Genomic DNA, 16,282 nt, shown 5'->3' on the forward strand with positions numbered 1-16,282 from the left:
GTGAAGCCCATTTCTGGTGTCCCTCGCCGTGATATTGCTGGAATATTGCTAAAAGCGGCGTAAAACCATACTCACTCAATTATAAAGTGTATACTTCTTCTGCCCGGGAGTGTAGATAGTAGTTATGATATCAACAGCTTCCGTGTTTACGTGTAATTGAACGTTTGTTAAAGTTGTGGTGAAACGTTTTTGCCAAAGAACCCAACACACTTATAAAATATTAGGAATCAAGGAAACAGCACAACACAAAGGGGAATCATGAAACAATTGCAAGCATTTAATTCACATGTTCACTTCAAATTAATACAATTGAATCATATCTTTATGAGGAATAACGTGTCATGTCTGGTGATACATAGATGACATGTAGAGCTCTGCACAAAACAGGATTACTTGCAGTTATCGGGTTATATGAATCAGGTACTATTGAATGATATCTTTATGAGGATTAACGTGTCATGTCTGGTGATACATAGATGACATGTAGAGCTCTGCACAAAACAGGATTACTTGCAGTTATCGGGTTATATGAATCAGGTACTATTGAATGATATCTTTATGAGGATTAACGTGTCATGTCTGGTGATACATAGATGACATGTAGAGCTCTGCACAAAACAGGATTACTTGCAGTTATCGGGTTATATGAATCAGGTACTATTGAATGATATCTTTATGAGGATTAACGTGTCATGTCTGGTGATACATAGATGACATGTAGAGCTCTGCACAAAACAGGATTACTTGCAGTTATCGGGTTATATGAATCAGGTACTATTGAATGATATCTTTATGAGGATTAACGTGTCATGTCTGGTGATACATAGATGTAGAGCTCTGCACAAAACAGGATTACTTGCAGTTATCGGGTTATATGAATCAGGTACTATTGAATGATATCTTTATGAGGAGTAACGTGTCATGTCTAGTGATACATAGATGAAATGAAGAGCTTTGAACAAAACAGGATTACTGGCAGTTATCGGGTTATATGAATCAGGCACTTCGCAATATGTTGAAAACAGGTTTCATAAAGAATCTGTCAATCATATTGCCCTATACGATACATCAATCTGTCGCATGTGTGCCACATGAATCGTTGACTTGGCCAGGCAATTAATATGTAACAAATGTTATATTGGGATAACTCATTCTCAGTAAAGTACAGATTCTAGTACTTTTGGGGTTGCGTCCAATCCGGGATTCAAACCCACACTCCCAGGGTGAGACACCAAAGTTGAGGTCTTCACAGGCAATTATAAGTTGTGTACGAGTTTTGTTCGTCGGGGGATCACAATATATCGATTGCACGAGCATGTATCAATGTGGGTGGACATCCCACTGTTGCTGCATGGAAGACGTGAGACGACCTTTAGTGTTATGAGATAATGTGATTAAAAACCGGACAATCAAAATTGTTAGAATATTTATGTAGTTAATCATCTGTATAAGTGACGAATAATTACGATTTTCAAATAAATTCTCAAAGTATAATATTTCACTCCATAATTAACAATAAATGATGTATATGTAATCCTCCCCTACCCCTACTCCACTCTCCTCCCCTCCCCTCCCCTCCCCTCCCCTCCCACCCCGGTGTATGTGGCAGCAACATTAGAAGACAAACTGCATCCTTTACTTTCCCTCTGCACTTGGTTCGTACAGCATGACGTGCGATATGTTTCTTAATAGCAGAAATTTGGTATACAATTTGATAAGGGCAATACTTGCTATATATTTTTTGCCTCGACTGCCGCCAGATTGTGTTGTGTTATGAAATAGTCATGTAAACTAGCGACACCAGTAAATCCAATATCGATTCCACCTAATACTGGCAGGGGTAACCAACATGGCTGAGGTTGGTGGAGTGACTGATTATGAGCTTAGTCCAACAAACAATCACGAAGCGTCATAAAATATCCCTCATTGCGACATAGTCGGACTGTGAGATGCATGTGTATAACGTTTGGGTCGACCAGATAACGTGACTGAGTGAGTAAGTTAGTTGGGTTTAACGCCGCTTTTTACAGTATTGCAGTTATATCACGGCGTGTCAACTTAATGTGGGAGGAAAGCCCGAAGTGATGCAGGTCTCAGACGTTAACCACTTCGGTGAAACCCACGAGCACGGGTATGGTGCTGGCAAACCTAGAAACCTAATGGGGTGAACCGGGATTCGAACCCACAATCATAGGTTTCTGGCGTGTGTAAGGGACGCAACTCTGCACAGCGAATGGCGGCGCCTTAGACGACTGGGCCACCCGTGCCCCCTTATAATCACTGAGTGACGCTTCAGAAAGTCAGTGTTGTACACTGTTTCTGATTTTGGGCTTTCGATCGTGTTATTCTTTATCTACAAAATGTACCACTTGTGTTAAACGCTACTGCCTTGATCACTAATCGCACTCTCTCCTTTTACTAATCGATTAAGTCCATAAACCTGACTTTCAAACCGTACCCAAACAAATTTATAAGATTTCCTGAGATTTCAACAGCTCCATTGATTATATGTAGGAGACACAGTCATAGGTTTTTGGCGTGCCCAAGGGACGCAACTCTGCACAGCGAATCGCGGCTCCTTAGACGACTGGGCCACCAGTGCCCCCTGATAACGTGACTGAGGGACAATAAGAAGTGAATGTTACAACACAGCAGACAGACAGGCAGGCATGTCAACATGGAGTGGCTGGCATGCAGGTATGGATGAATAAGGTGCAAGTAGGGTGACTCAAACCGGGATGCAATTTCATAACCAGTTATTATATACTCCTGAAATCGTCTGTCACAGATCACACGCTCCATACGAACGTGACATTTTGCACCCTAACTGTATTATGCATGTGGTTAAATTGCAATTCATGTCGTTAAAGTGTTCGCTCGTCACGCCGACGATTTCCACATGGGTACAGCGTATGAAGCCATTTCTTGTGTTCCCCGCCGTGATATCGCTCTTATATTGTTAAAAACGGCGTAAACCCATACTCACACATTCACTCATTCACATAATCACCTCCATACCTTTCTGACCCGTGAAGATACGGGCTACAATAGGTTTTCAAGCATCCTATGCTTGTCGTCAGAGGCGACTGTGCAGGTATACGATGACAAGTCAACGAGCCTGACCACCCGAGCCCGTTAGTCGCCCCTAACGATAAGCATAGGTTGCTGAAGATAAATTCTAACCCGGATCTTCACGTAGACGTTGGTGAAATTATTATAATTTCCAAAAATTGAAAAACAAACAAAACAAATTCGGATAAGTGTGGAGGAGAATTATTCAATCTGTATGTTGACTACAGCCAGGCACAAAGCTTGCCTTGACATCCATCTCCTGATAAAAGCACACAACTATTTATCAGTGTATATGGGTGAGTGAGTGAGTGAGTTCGGTTTAACGCCGCTTTTAACAGTATTCCAGTTATATCGCGGCGTGTCAGCTTAATGTGGGAGGAAAGCCCGAAGTGATGCAGGTCCTAGACGTTTACCACTTCGGTGAAACCCACGAGCACGGGTATGGTGCTGACAAACCTAGAAACATAATAGGGGCGAACCGGGATTCGAACCCACAATCATAGGTTTCTGGCTTGCCCAAGGGACGCAACTCTGCACAGCGAATCGCGGCGCCTTAGACGACTGGGCCACCCGTGCCCCCCAGTGTATAGGGGGCTGTTCTTGGCTTTCCCACGAGTGAAAATATCAAGTGTATCAGTGTTATTTCGCTCGAGGGAAACAACATGTTATATTACCCGAGTGGGATATCGATTTTATATTTTCAGGTTTATTACTGTCAGTATTTCATCAGTAATTACATGACATAGTTAAAAAGTATCTATAAAATTTATCTGTTTATTCAACTATTGTCAACCTTGACAAATACCATTTATGACATCAGACGGGTGTGGCGTGACAAGATCAGTAACACACTGCATTCCTACTTTGTGTAGATGTACAGATGCTGCTGCGCAGTTGGCAAGCCTCCCTGCCGAGCAGGTTTTTTTAATATATTTAGCTCACGACAATACCGAATCTTCCTGATCACAAACAACGGTCGATGGATGACAAAAGCATGAAAGTCACGTATGTATCGCATCCTATCATGACAAACTATGTGACAAGCCGAGTCACCGCGCCAGTCGACTGGGACTAAAGGCCCACCAAATAATACATCGATTGCAATTTTAACAAATACAATTTACAGCATTATTTTCTACATTATTGCACTGTACTGTTGTTAATTGAGAAGCATGCATAACGGATTAGGTGTGTGCTAGTGAGGTCATACCACAGTGATATTACGGACTTGGCCTGCCAGGCATTCCTCTGTACCATGAGGGAGCTCTTCTCAGACCGACGTACATCATATTAAGTGAGCGAATGAGTAAATATGGTTTTACGCCGCTTTTATCAATATTCCAGCAATATCACGGAGGGGACACCAAAAATGGGCTTCAAACATTTACCCATGTCGAGAATCGAACCCGGGTCTTCGGCGGACGAGCGAACCCCTTCACCACTAAGCTACCCGACCGCCCCTCATTTTAAGTGAGATGAGTTGGGTTGACACCACTGTGAACAGTACAAATGTCAGCTATCACGGGATGTGAGTTAACACATGTGGGAGGAATGTTTCTAAGTTACACAGCTCATACAATTGTTAGTGTTTGGGTTTGCAACGGTTTAACTATAGTCAAGTCTTATCGCGGCGGGGATAATCAAATATGGTTTGACATACTGAACCCCTTGGTGCTCGTATGAGCCGCCCCTACGACCTCGATACGTGCAGAGTTGATGATACTGAGAACCTCATCAGTTCCACGAGAACAGCAACAGTGAAACCTCGCTAATCCGGACACAAACATCCCGACCCCTTTTTTCTGACTAATGTATATGTATATGAAGGGTATTACTCGTTAATGCGGACACCCCCTCCCCCTCTTTTCCGGACTAATATATGTGTATATGAATGATATTACTCGTTAATGCGGACACAAACATCCCGACAACTCCCCTCTCCATTCCGGACTAATGTATGTATATATGAAGGGTATTACTCGTTAATCTGGCTAGAAGTAATTCTGTACGAGGTCCATGAAAACGAAACAATCCGGATTAAAAGGATAACTATATAGATTATTTCATGACCGAGGCATTTATCCTCACGCGAAGTAAAAAAAATAAAAGCTCTTATGTCTTAACGACATTTATCATCTGAAAAACACGGAAAAACAACTCCAACGCTTACACCTACGACAACGTTCCGGAGGCGGTTCCGTGAAGGTATATTCCATTTAGTAGAATGTGACAAAATATTCATCTTTTGAAACATACCGTACACACGTACAGCAACTGCCACTTAAGTAAACATTAACGCGATGGGAGAAAAGGAATAAAATAAAGATTATCGAGAATAAAGTACAAAGATTTGACACGGATTGCAACACACTGACCTTGCAGCACTGCCAGCAGGGTCACAAACACGAGGGTACACGCCATTTTCCTCCTCTTCATGATATCAGGATTCTTGCAGGCACTCATTGGCACCGAAACAGGAGTTATAGTATTTCAACACGAATAGTCTTCGTATGGTGGTCGTGTTCGGGCCACGTGACCTACTCTCACCGAGCGCCATGTCGTCATGAGACCCTGCTGTACTCCTCGATGTCCGGGCTCAAATCATCAAAGGTCACGTTGCGATGTCGTCGCGGGGTTCACGATGTCGCCCTGCTGTCAGACGCTGTTGTCGCTGCTGGTGTATCATCCTTTCGACATCTGCTGGTCATCGCGTCTCAGTGTCTGTTTGTTTTTTGTTTCATGTGTCGTGATTTTGTTAATACTGTGTACTAGTAGATATATAGATACAGCTTTCACTCACTCACGCTTTGAGAATGTACTCTCACACCGACATGTAATGTATTTATGGAATGTTCATGCCCTCACTCACTTACTCACTCACTCACTAACTCACTCACTCACTCACTCACTGAGTATGTACACACACAAATTCATGTAATGTATTTAAGAAAGTGTTCATTCTCTCTCTCACTCACTCACTCACACCGAACATGTACACACACAAATTCATGTAATGTATTTAAGGGAGAGTTCATACTCTCACTCACTCACTCACAAATTGAGAATGTACACTCACGACTTGTAATGTATTTAAGGAAGTGTTCATACTCTCACTCACTCACCCACACATTGAGAATGTACACTCACGACGTCATGTAATGTATTCAGGGAAATGTTCATACTCTCACTCACTCACTCACACATTGAGAATGTACACTCGCGTGATGTAATGTATTCAAGGAAATGTTCATACTCTCACTCACTCAATCACACACTAACTCACACATTGAGAATGTACACTCACGACGTTATGTAATCATTATGTATTCAAGGAAATGTTCATACTCTCACTCACTCACTCACTCACTCACACATTGAGAATGTACACTCGCATCATATAATGTGTTCAAGGAAACGTTCATACTCTCACTCACTCACTCACTCACACATTGAGAATGTACACTCACGACGTCATGTAATGTATTCAAGGAAATGTTCATGCTCTCATTCACACATTGAGAATTTACACTCGCGTCATGTAATGTATTCAAGGAAATGTTCATACTCTCACTCACTCACTCACTCACACATTGAGAATGTATGCTCGCGTGATGTTATGTATTCAAGGAAATGTTCATACTCTCACTCACTCAATCACACACTAACTCACACCTTGAGAATGTACACTCGCGTCATGTTATGTATTCAAGTAAATGTTCATACTTTCACTCACTCACTCACTCACTCACTCACACCTTGAGAATGTACACTCGCGTCATGTTATGTATTCAAGGAAATATTCATATTCCCACTCACTCACTCACTCACTCACACATTGAGAATGTACACTCGCGTCATGTAATGTATTAAAGGAAATATTAATACTCTCACTCACTCACTCACTCACTCACTCACTCACACATTGAGAATGTACACTCACGTCATGTAATGTATTCAAGGAAATGTTCATGTTCTCACTCACTCACTCACGCATTGAGAATGTACATTCGCGTCATGTAATTTATTCAAGGAAATATTCATACTGTCACTCACTCACTCACTCACACATTGAGAATGTACACTCGCGTCATGTAAAGTATTCAAGAAAATGTTCATAGTCTCACTCACTCACTCACACATTGAGAATGTACACTCGCGTCATGTTATCTATTCAAGGAAATATTAATACTCTCACTCACTCACTCACTCACACATTGAGAATGTACACTCACGTCATGTAATATATTCAAGGAAATGTTCATATTCTCACTCACTCACTCACTCACTCACTCACACATTGAGAATGTACACTCGCGTCATGTAATCTATTCAAGGAAATATTCATATTCTCACTCACTCACTCACTCACTCACTCACACATTGAGAATGTACACTCGCGTCATGTAATGTATTCAAGGAAATGTTCATATTCTCACTCACTCACTCACTCACACATTGAGAATGTGCACTCACGACGTCATGTAATGTATTTAAGGAAGTGTTCATACTCTCATTCACTCACTCACACATCTAGATGTACACTCACGACGTCATGTAATGTATTTAAGAAAGTGTTCATACTCTCGCTCACTCACACATCGAGTATGTAACTCTACATGTGCTCAAACTATATGTTGCTTTGGTCCATGTTTCTTTTGGCGGTGAGTTTTACTTACTCGCTCACATCGCGTTTGTACACTCACAACGCCACGTGATGTATTTTAGGAAGTGTTCGTGCTCTCATATCCACAAAGTTACTCCACACTTTTACTTGTCCACCTGGTCCTTGAAGATCCGGGGTAGAATAGGTCTTCAGCAACACATGCTTGCTGTAAGAGGTGACTATGCTTGTCGTAAGAGGCGACTAACGGGATCGGGTGGTCAGACTCGCTGACTTGGTTGATCCATGTCATCGATCCCAATTGCGTGGATCGATGCTCATGATATTAATCACTGGATTTTCTGGTCCAGACTGGATTATTTACAGACCGCCGTCATGTAGCTGGAATATTGCTGAGTGTGGCGTTAAACAACAAACAAACATACAAACAAACTTGTCCCCCTAACAGATGGGGGTTGTTACTCCATGCATATAGCCATCATAGGCTGTGTAGAACAGTGACGTACAGTGTATCCCCAATACGACCAGCCTCCGCCTCCGACAGCTCTGTATCAATACATCCACCGCGACCTGATCCACACACCTGGCTGTCTCGTAATGCAACGCGGAAGCATGGTGGACATTGTTTCAAACATCCTAGCTATTTCCGAACGTTTGCTTTCCAGAACAGACCACTAAGTAGCTGCAGTGTGTGTACAGGAACAACCGACGACGTGATCGGCACGACAGACAGCAGGCGTGACGGCGGAACGACACGACCACACACACAGACACACACAGCCAAGACGCTTTGGGTATGGTGGAGAATACAAACAGACAACGCTAGCTGTAAATATACGTGTGTATATTAGGGGCTTGGGACGGTCTAGTGGTTAAAGCCTTCGCTCGTCACACAGAAGGCCCGGGTTCGATTCCCCACATGGGTATAATGTGTTAATCCCATTTCTGGTGTCCGCCGCCGTGATATTGCTGGAATATTGCTAAAAGCGGCGTTAAACCGTACTCACTCATGTATACTAGTATATATGATCGCGAGAGGACACTAACACAGCGTTATCTATTAACTGTGGGTGTGTCGAATGTTCTAATACTGCTCTCGAATATTTCATTGTGGACTTCCCCGTGTATGTCATCATTCAATGTATTGCCCCTCATTCTTATAAACCATAACTGCCGTTGTCAGCTGACTAATCCGAAGCTTTACTGTCCCATGTCGTGTCACTGTACTGTATATCATTGTCACTTAATCATCTACATGTAGCTCTGACTGTACTGTCTGAAAATATTGTTAAAAAATAGCAATTACATTATAAGAATAATGTGTTACGAATATATCATTTAATGCTTTGTATGACATTGCACTTTACAAGTAACAGTAATTAGTAGCGTTTATAATAATATGTGCTTCGTCTTCAGTATTTACCACAGAAGTATTTTGTACATCCTACTCTTGCTAAATTCAATATGCTAATGGCGGTAAACAAAGAAACTGTTATTAGAAATGTTGCCACTTTTATATACCATGCTATGAATGTTAGACTCCAAACTCTAAGCCTATAAATGTTAATGATGGACCAAATATTGTACCATGGGCCGCTGGCCTACACATTTACATGAATAAAGAATTGAATAATATGTGCCGTTTACACGATATTCACGTTTTACATTGGACGAGACACCGATCACATAACCGCGAAAGTGACGACACATTTTGACGTTCATACGTTTTCACAACAATGAATTCTTGAAATGATGAAACACTGACGGACTACTTCCACATTCCTGAGACTCCTGTGAATTTCCCAACTCGAATAAATACCGACGCGTTGTTTCTGATCATTTAGACCTTCAGTATTTAACTTAGACTAACATCTAGTCTCTGGAATGAACATATCGTACAGAAAAACCAGTCGTTCAGTTATCTTAATAAAAATATAATAAAAAGGAGCCCAGTGACTCTCTTCATTTTCTCCTGATACTGCAGTGATCTAGGGTGCCAAACATTATAGACTTGCATGGGCGGTATTTGATATATATTTTTATGAGGGTCTGTAAGACAGACTATATTTAACTCAGCGCTTTATCATACACTGGGAATATTCAGAGAGTTTGATTGCTTGACACGTTAACCTCGCTACGCTCCACCCTAGTGAACAAAACGAAGAAAGGCACGCCCGAACTATGAATTCGATCCTTGTCTAAACTGAGGGTGACAGTCTACAGCAATTACGAATATACTTCAGTATGTATTTGACGACACACATTTAAGATCATCTGTAAATGGTCGGGAAATTGATCAACGATGACCAATAGTTTTATTCGCCGCAGGTTCAAAACGATTTCGAAATGCTCTCTCTCCCCCCCCCCCCCCCCCCCCCCGTCACGTTGATCACTTTGGCGTACTGCGTGTGTGTAAATGTATTTCGACGCGTTGCCATAGTGACTGACGTACTAAGCAGTTATTAACAGATGATATTTGATTTAATTTGAGCATCGAATGATATGCTCTTTTAATTATATTATGTGAATTAAGTTGATAATCTAATTGTATTCTCATTTAATGATATATTTTACAAAATAATTTGAGCATCTAATAATATTATTTGAAAGTATTTGAGCATAAATACGTATTCACTCTTCTCCTTTTGAGGAACTAAATTGTTGCTATATTGCTGTCTGGTTGTTGTATGGCTGTCAGTGGAAACATGAAGTTACAGTCTAAATGAAATTATCTGTACATACTTCGAGGTATAAAACACTGATACTAGTGAGTGAGTGAGTTGGGTTTAACGCCGCTTTTAACAGTATTCCGGTTATATCACGGCGTGTCAGCTTAATGTGGGAGGAAAGCCCGAAGTGATGCAGGTCTCAGACGTTTACCACTTCGGTGAAACCCACGAGCACGGGTATAGTGCTGACAAACCTAGAAACATAATCGGGGCGAACCGGGATTCGAACCCACAATCATAGGTTTCTGGCTTGCCCAACTCTGCACAGCAAATCGCGGCGCCTTAGACGACCGTGCCCTCGACAGTGATAATAACAATTACAGGAATTGTCATTCACTTTGTGCGGATTCCTTGGCACATGGACCACAGAGTGAGGGTCAAACATTTTATGAACGTCGTCGCAATTCGTATTATATATGGGGCGGAAGGGTAGCCAAGTGGTTAAAGCGTTGTCTCGAGACGCCGAAGATCCGGGTTCGATTCCCCACATGGAAGGCCCATTTCTGGTGTCCCCGCCGTGATATTGCTGGAATATTGTTAAAAGCGATGTTAAACCATACTCACTCACTCACTCTTAATGTATACACTATACATTCGCTATATAGGTACATATATAAATATACTAATGTGAGCCAATATTATGTTGTCCCAATACATGTATATACGTAGGAAAATGATAGACCGCGGTCTGTAAATAATCTGGACCAGACAATCTTGTGATTGGATTCAGGAGATTCGTACCACTCTGATCAGCCAAGTCACCCGATCCCGTTAGTCGCCTCTTACGACAGGTTTGAAGACCAATTCTAACCCGGAATCTTCAGTCTTCACGGGCGTTTTCGTAGAAGTAGTAGTGGTAGCAGTAGCAGCAGTAGTAGCAGTAGTAGCAGTAGCAGCAGTAGTAGCAGCAGTAGCAGCAGTAGCAGCAGCAGCAGCAGCAGCAGTAGTAGTAGTAGTAGTAGTAGTAGTAGTAGTCTGTCTCCCAGACCTAAGAGAAAAAAAATAAAAAAGGAGTCCAAACAAGTCAAGAATGATTTGGCAAGTCTAGATTGCCTCAACTCATGGCCGAAATTAAGGATTGTTGTGGGCTCAATTTGGATTATATTTACTTTATATTTTGTAAATATATATCGTTAAATACGATAACTTCTGGGACTTATTTCTTGGACTAATGTCAGTCCATAGGAGAAGCAGTAGTGATAAAAAAGAGAAATTGATTTGTTTCGGGAGGTCGTAACGTTACAACGTATTAATTTCCTTAGTTTGTGAAACGGTCGTAAAATCCCATATCACCCTCAATCAACGACAACAATTTACCATTTTTATCTCAGAGACATCGCATTCAAACATAGAGGACGATGGTACATGACATTAAGATTACAAACAGTAGCGACAGGGGTTAAATCTTAACAATTTCAAATAACGATTCATCTTCTAGCCTTCTCGTTAAATAACGTGAAGAAAACAATAAAACACCTGGGTGCGGCATTAATGTGTTCGTATGATTAAACGCACGATCTGGATATGATAAATGACGACGAAAAATGCATTCGGAACATTAAAGATTACTGCTCCCGAGAGACAATGACTTGATATTAACATCCACGCGAGAACTAAACACATGGTCTTGGAACAAACTTGAAGAACTGTCTAACGACAAAACTCTTGACCTTTCTTACTATATTTATGTTATCTTATCTTAAGGTCGGAGTGAGGTGTATTTAGGAATTACACCACGGTGGCGAGACAATCTCAGGTCTTACTGTGTAAATGTTGAGTTGTGATGGCAGCGGTTGGCTGGGCGCTCGTGTGTCTCCTGTCCGCCATATGTATAAGGAGGTCTAGTGGCTGGGCCTATATGAAGGAGGGTAAGGATTTACGTGTGGCAGTGTCGGGTGGTGGTGGTGTGTGCGTGCGTGTGTGTGTGCGCCTGTGTGCGCGCTCGCGTGCGTGTGTGTGCATGCGTGTGTGTGTGTGTGTTTTATTCTGGGGGCTATCTGTAGTGCACATATGAACGAGGGTAACGATATATGTGCGACAGTGTTTAGTGGCGTTGGGGGGGAGGGGGCTTAGCGGCAGTGCCTATGTGATGGAGGGTAAGGATGTACGTGTGACAGTGTCGGGTTGGGTGTGTGTGGTGTGTGGGGGGAGGGGGTGGTTGTAGGGGGGTTGGGGCTGGCAACAAGGGCTTTTCAAAGGAGGGCAAGGATGTACGTGTGACAGTGTCGGGTGGTGTGTGTGGGGGTTGGGGGGAGGGGGTGGTTGTATGGGGGGGGGGGGGGGTGGCTGGCAGCAGGGTCTATACAAAGGAGGGTCAGGGCGTATGTGTGACAGCTTCGGGTGGTGTGGGGGGGGGGGGGAAGAAGGGGTTGCGGGGTTGTATGGGGTTGGGGCTGGCAGCAGAATCTATACAGAGGTGGGTAAGGATGTACGTGTGACAGCTTCGGGTGGTGTGTGTGGGCAGGGGAGAAGGGGGTGCGGGGTTGTATGGGGGTTGGGGCTGGCAGCAGGGTCTATACAGAGGCGGGTAAGGATGTACGTGTGACAGCTTCGGGTGGTGTGTGTGGGCAGGGGAGAAGGGGGTACGGGGTTGTTTGGGGTATGGGGCTGGCAGCAGGGTCTATACAGAGGCGGTTAAGGGCGTACTTGTGACAGCTTCGGTTGGTGTGTGTGGGTGGGGAGGGTGGAGAAGGGGGGTGGGGTGGTTGTATGGGAATTGGGGCTGGCAGCAGGGTCTATACAAAGGCGGGTAAGGGTGTACGTGTGACAGTGTCTGGCGAGGTTGGGAGTGGTAGGGGGAGGAGGGCCATCAGTCGGGTCTATATAAATAAGGGTAAGGAGGTACTGTTGACAGTGTCAAGAATTTGCAGCTGATAATATACGTAGGAGTAAAAGGATTTACTTGTGATAGTGTCGTGATTTTAGAGCTGGGCCTATATAGAGGTCTTGTGACAGTGTCGGGTAGTGTGGGGTGGGGAGGTGGGAGGGGCTAGAAGCTAGGTGTCCTTGAAAATGATCAATAAAAAAATTCTTTGGAATAGGCCCATTTACAGCCTTAGACGTAATCAGGCCAACAAACCTGATCTTGTCCTTTTTGATAAATCCAATGAAATCCTTTATATCATTGAATTTTCTGTCCCATTTGAGACTAATGTGATTGACAAGATTGAGGAAAAACATAGCAAATGTGCGGACCTCGCTTTCGAAATGTCACGCTTGCATCCCAAGTACCAAGTTGTCCGACTCCCCATTGTTCTAGGTCCCTTAGGTTTGGTATGATATTCACCATTCACATTCTCCGAAAAGTTCTTGGTGGACAATAATCATAATGACGACGACGATGATGATTATGATGATGATGATGATGATGATGATGATCCATGTTGCAGATGCGATTGCCATCCAGGAGCATACGCCTGTTACGGGTACGTCCTTTCCCAGCCACTCATTAAACCCACAGTTCCTACACCGTACAAGACATGAGACAGGTACAGCAGTGTTACTTCAGTTTAGACCGTCTACCAGGGGGAAGGTCATCACTTACTCTGTTGCACAACCAGAGTTTACCATCTGACAGCATTTCTGTTGTCAGATCTATGTAGAAGGAAAGTCTACACTGGTGTGTCGTAACGTTGTGGAACTATCTACCGTGTATTGAGATCTCACACCATGTACTATACTCCTTGATTGGAACACAAGAGTCGAACCCAAACGATATTAAAACATCTTCTTGGTGCAAGGGCGTTAACTGACTATAAAAGACCAGTTTCCACCCTTGCAGAAGTAAGTTGGAAGTATGGAGTTATATTTTGGCTGGACTAACGAGACTTTCCATAGTCCAATCAAAATCGAGTAGCGAAATCGACTTCCGGTTCGTAAACTGCCGTGCAGATTTCAGTCGATTGCAGGATTTGCAAAGCATGTGGACCGCCAAATCGGCGTCAACAGATGTTGTCCAAATCTTAACATGTATATAATCAAGTTGGTCACGTGATCTGTTGCACTTCGCGAAGTAAGACCCGTTAATTCACAATATAGATTTTGATTATCGTTCAAATCGTCTTGACTGGGCGCCGCCATTTTGGTTGAAGCAAATGCAAGTGATATGAGAGGTGGAATCTGATTGGTCAATAGGAGGCACATGGATTGGGCATAATTCGTAATAGCCACTGGTGGCGCGACGATCGAACCCAGAAATTCCAGCCTAGTTCGGCAAGGTTGGAAACTGGACTTTCACAGTCAGTTAACTCCCTTACCTCGGGAAGATGATATTAACATTGTCTCCTCAAATAATAATAATCTGACATGGGTTGTAGTAGATATTTCATTCTTGATTTGACATTGTACATTCTTGCTTCAGCTAGAAATAATCAGGTTGTATGTTTTTGGACAACGTAAACTTGCACGAAAACCGGAGAGCATATTTAGCGTTGACTGTTGCCTTACGTCGTCTCAGCTGCGGCGTTGTGAACGTCCCCACCGGCTGCTACACTGACACCCCCCATGCGACCGATGTCTACCCCCTCTGCTGCAAGACTCATTCGGTGTGTCCCGGGGATAAGGATTACGACAAGACGAGGCTCAGTGCAAAATAGGATACCTCACGAAAACAACACGATAACCTCCCCTGTGCTTTTTCAGGCTTTGTAACAATACAATGTCATTAAACAATTACACACAGCTATGAATTCTTTTATTGAAATCAATCATCAGCTTAGGCCTAGGGGCCGTTAATTTGGTATATTCAGGCTGTAGGGGGTAGGGATTGTGTATCGATATAAGATATTTTTTAAGCTACTGCTACAAAAAACACATTTCCTCTTACAAAGTACAGTGATACACATTCTTCCTTCCACCATGTACCACGCTGCACTAAGCACCCCCTTCCTACGATCCCGTTACACTAAGCACCCCCTTCCTACCATCATGTTAAACTAAGCACTCCCTTCCTATCATCATGTTACACTAAGCACTCCCTACCTACCATCATGTTAAACTAAGCACTCCCTTCCTACCATCACGTTTCACTAAGCACTCCCTTCCTACCATCATGTTAAACTAAGCGGCCCCTTCCTACCATCATGTTAAACTAAGCACTCCTTTCCTACCATCATGTTACACAAAGCACTCCCTTCCTACCATGCAAACCTTATCTGTATATACAAACTATATGGATCATGCATATAATGGAAAACATGCAGACACATGCTATAAAGTACAATGCATACGGCGGGCCTGAATAGCTGCAAATACACACTATAGGGTATCATGCAGAAACTGGAATAATTGCAGACACAGATATACCTGCAGACGCAGACTAGAAGGTACCATGTATACAGTGGGATTATTGCAGAATATATAGGCATCATTCATAAAAAGGAATAAACACAGACAAATGTAACACATGTTATGTTTGGGATAACACTTTCTTTGTAAAGTACAGATTCTCGTACTTTTTCTAGGATTGAGTCCCGTCTCGGATTCGAACCCATAATGTCAGAGTGAGGCACCTAATCGCTTTTATATCCCAAATGTAACATTTGTTACATTTGACCACTTTCTAAATGGCATTGTGTATTCATAGTTTTCGGACATGGGAGGCGTGCCAATTACAATTGTCAGAGGGGTACACAAAGTACGCGATCTAGACTACCAGTTGTCGTACTTTTATTTTTGTGGCAGCCTCGGTGCTGAGTGGGTTAGATCGCTGACTTTGTGTCCTGGCGATTAGGTACCTCACTCTGGCACTCTGGTTTCGAATCCCATATGGGACTCAACCCCCAAAAGGACTAGAATGTGTACTTTACCAAGAAAGTGTTATCCCAAATATAACATTTGTTACATTTGACCACTTTCTAAA

General features: G+C 42.9%; 1 protein-coding gene and 1 long non-coding RNA gene across 2 annotated transcripts in view; one reads left to right on the plus strand and one right to left on the minus strand.

Annotated features, from left to right (window-relative positions):
- The window catches only part of LOC124142243 (receptor-type tyrosine-protein phosphatase T-like), a 59,228-nt gene extending 53,705 nt beyond the window's left edge, over nt 1–5,523 (minus strand). Inside the window, exon 1 of the mRNA XM_048400053.1 lies at nt 5,448–5,523. Coding sequence (XP_048256010.1) covers nt 5,448–5,508 — 61 coding nt within the window. The 5' untranslated portion in view covers nt 5,509–5,523. The remainder of the gene's footprint in view (nt 1–5,447) is intronic.
- An 8,048-nt stretch (nt 5,524–13,571) lies between these two features.
- LOC124142230 lies at nt 13,572–15,102 on the plus strand. The gene is made up of 2 exons (XR_007222120.1): nt 13,572–13,847; nt 14,879–15,102. It is a non-coding gene; the product is annotated as an uncharacterized LOC124142230 (long non-coding RNA).
- Nucleotides 15,103–16,282: the final 1,180 nt, after the last annotated feature.

This window comes from Haliotis rufescens, unplaced genomic scaffold (genome assembly GCF_023055435.1).
Source record: "Haliotis rufescens isolate VD_foot unplaced genomic scaffold, xgHalRufe1.0.p SCAF_2, whole genome shotgun sequence".
NCBI classification, from domain to species: Eukaryota; Metazoa; Mollusca; class Gastropoda; order Lepetellida; family Haliotidae; genus Haliotis; species Haliotis rufescens.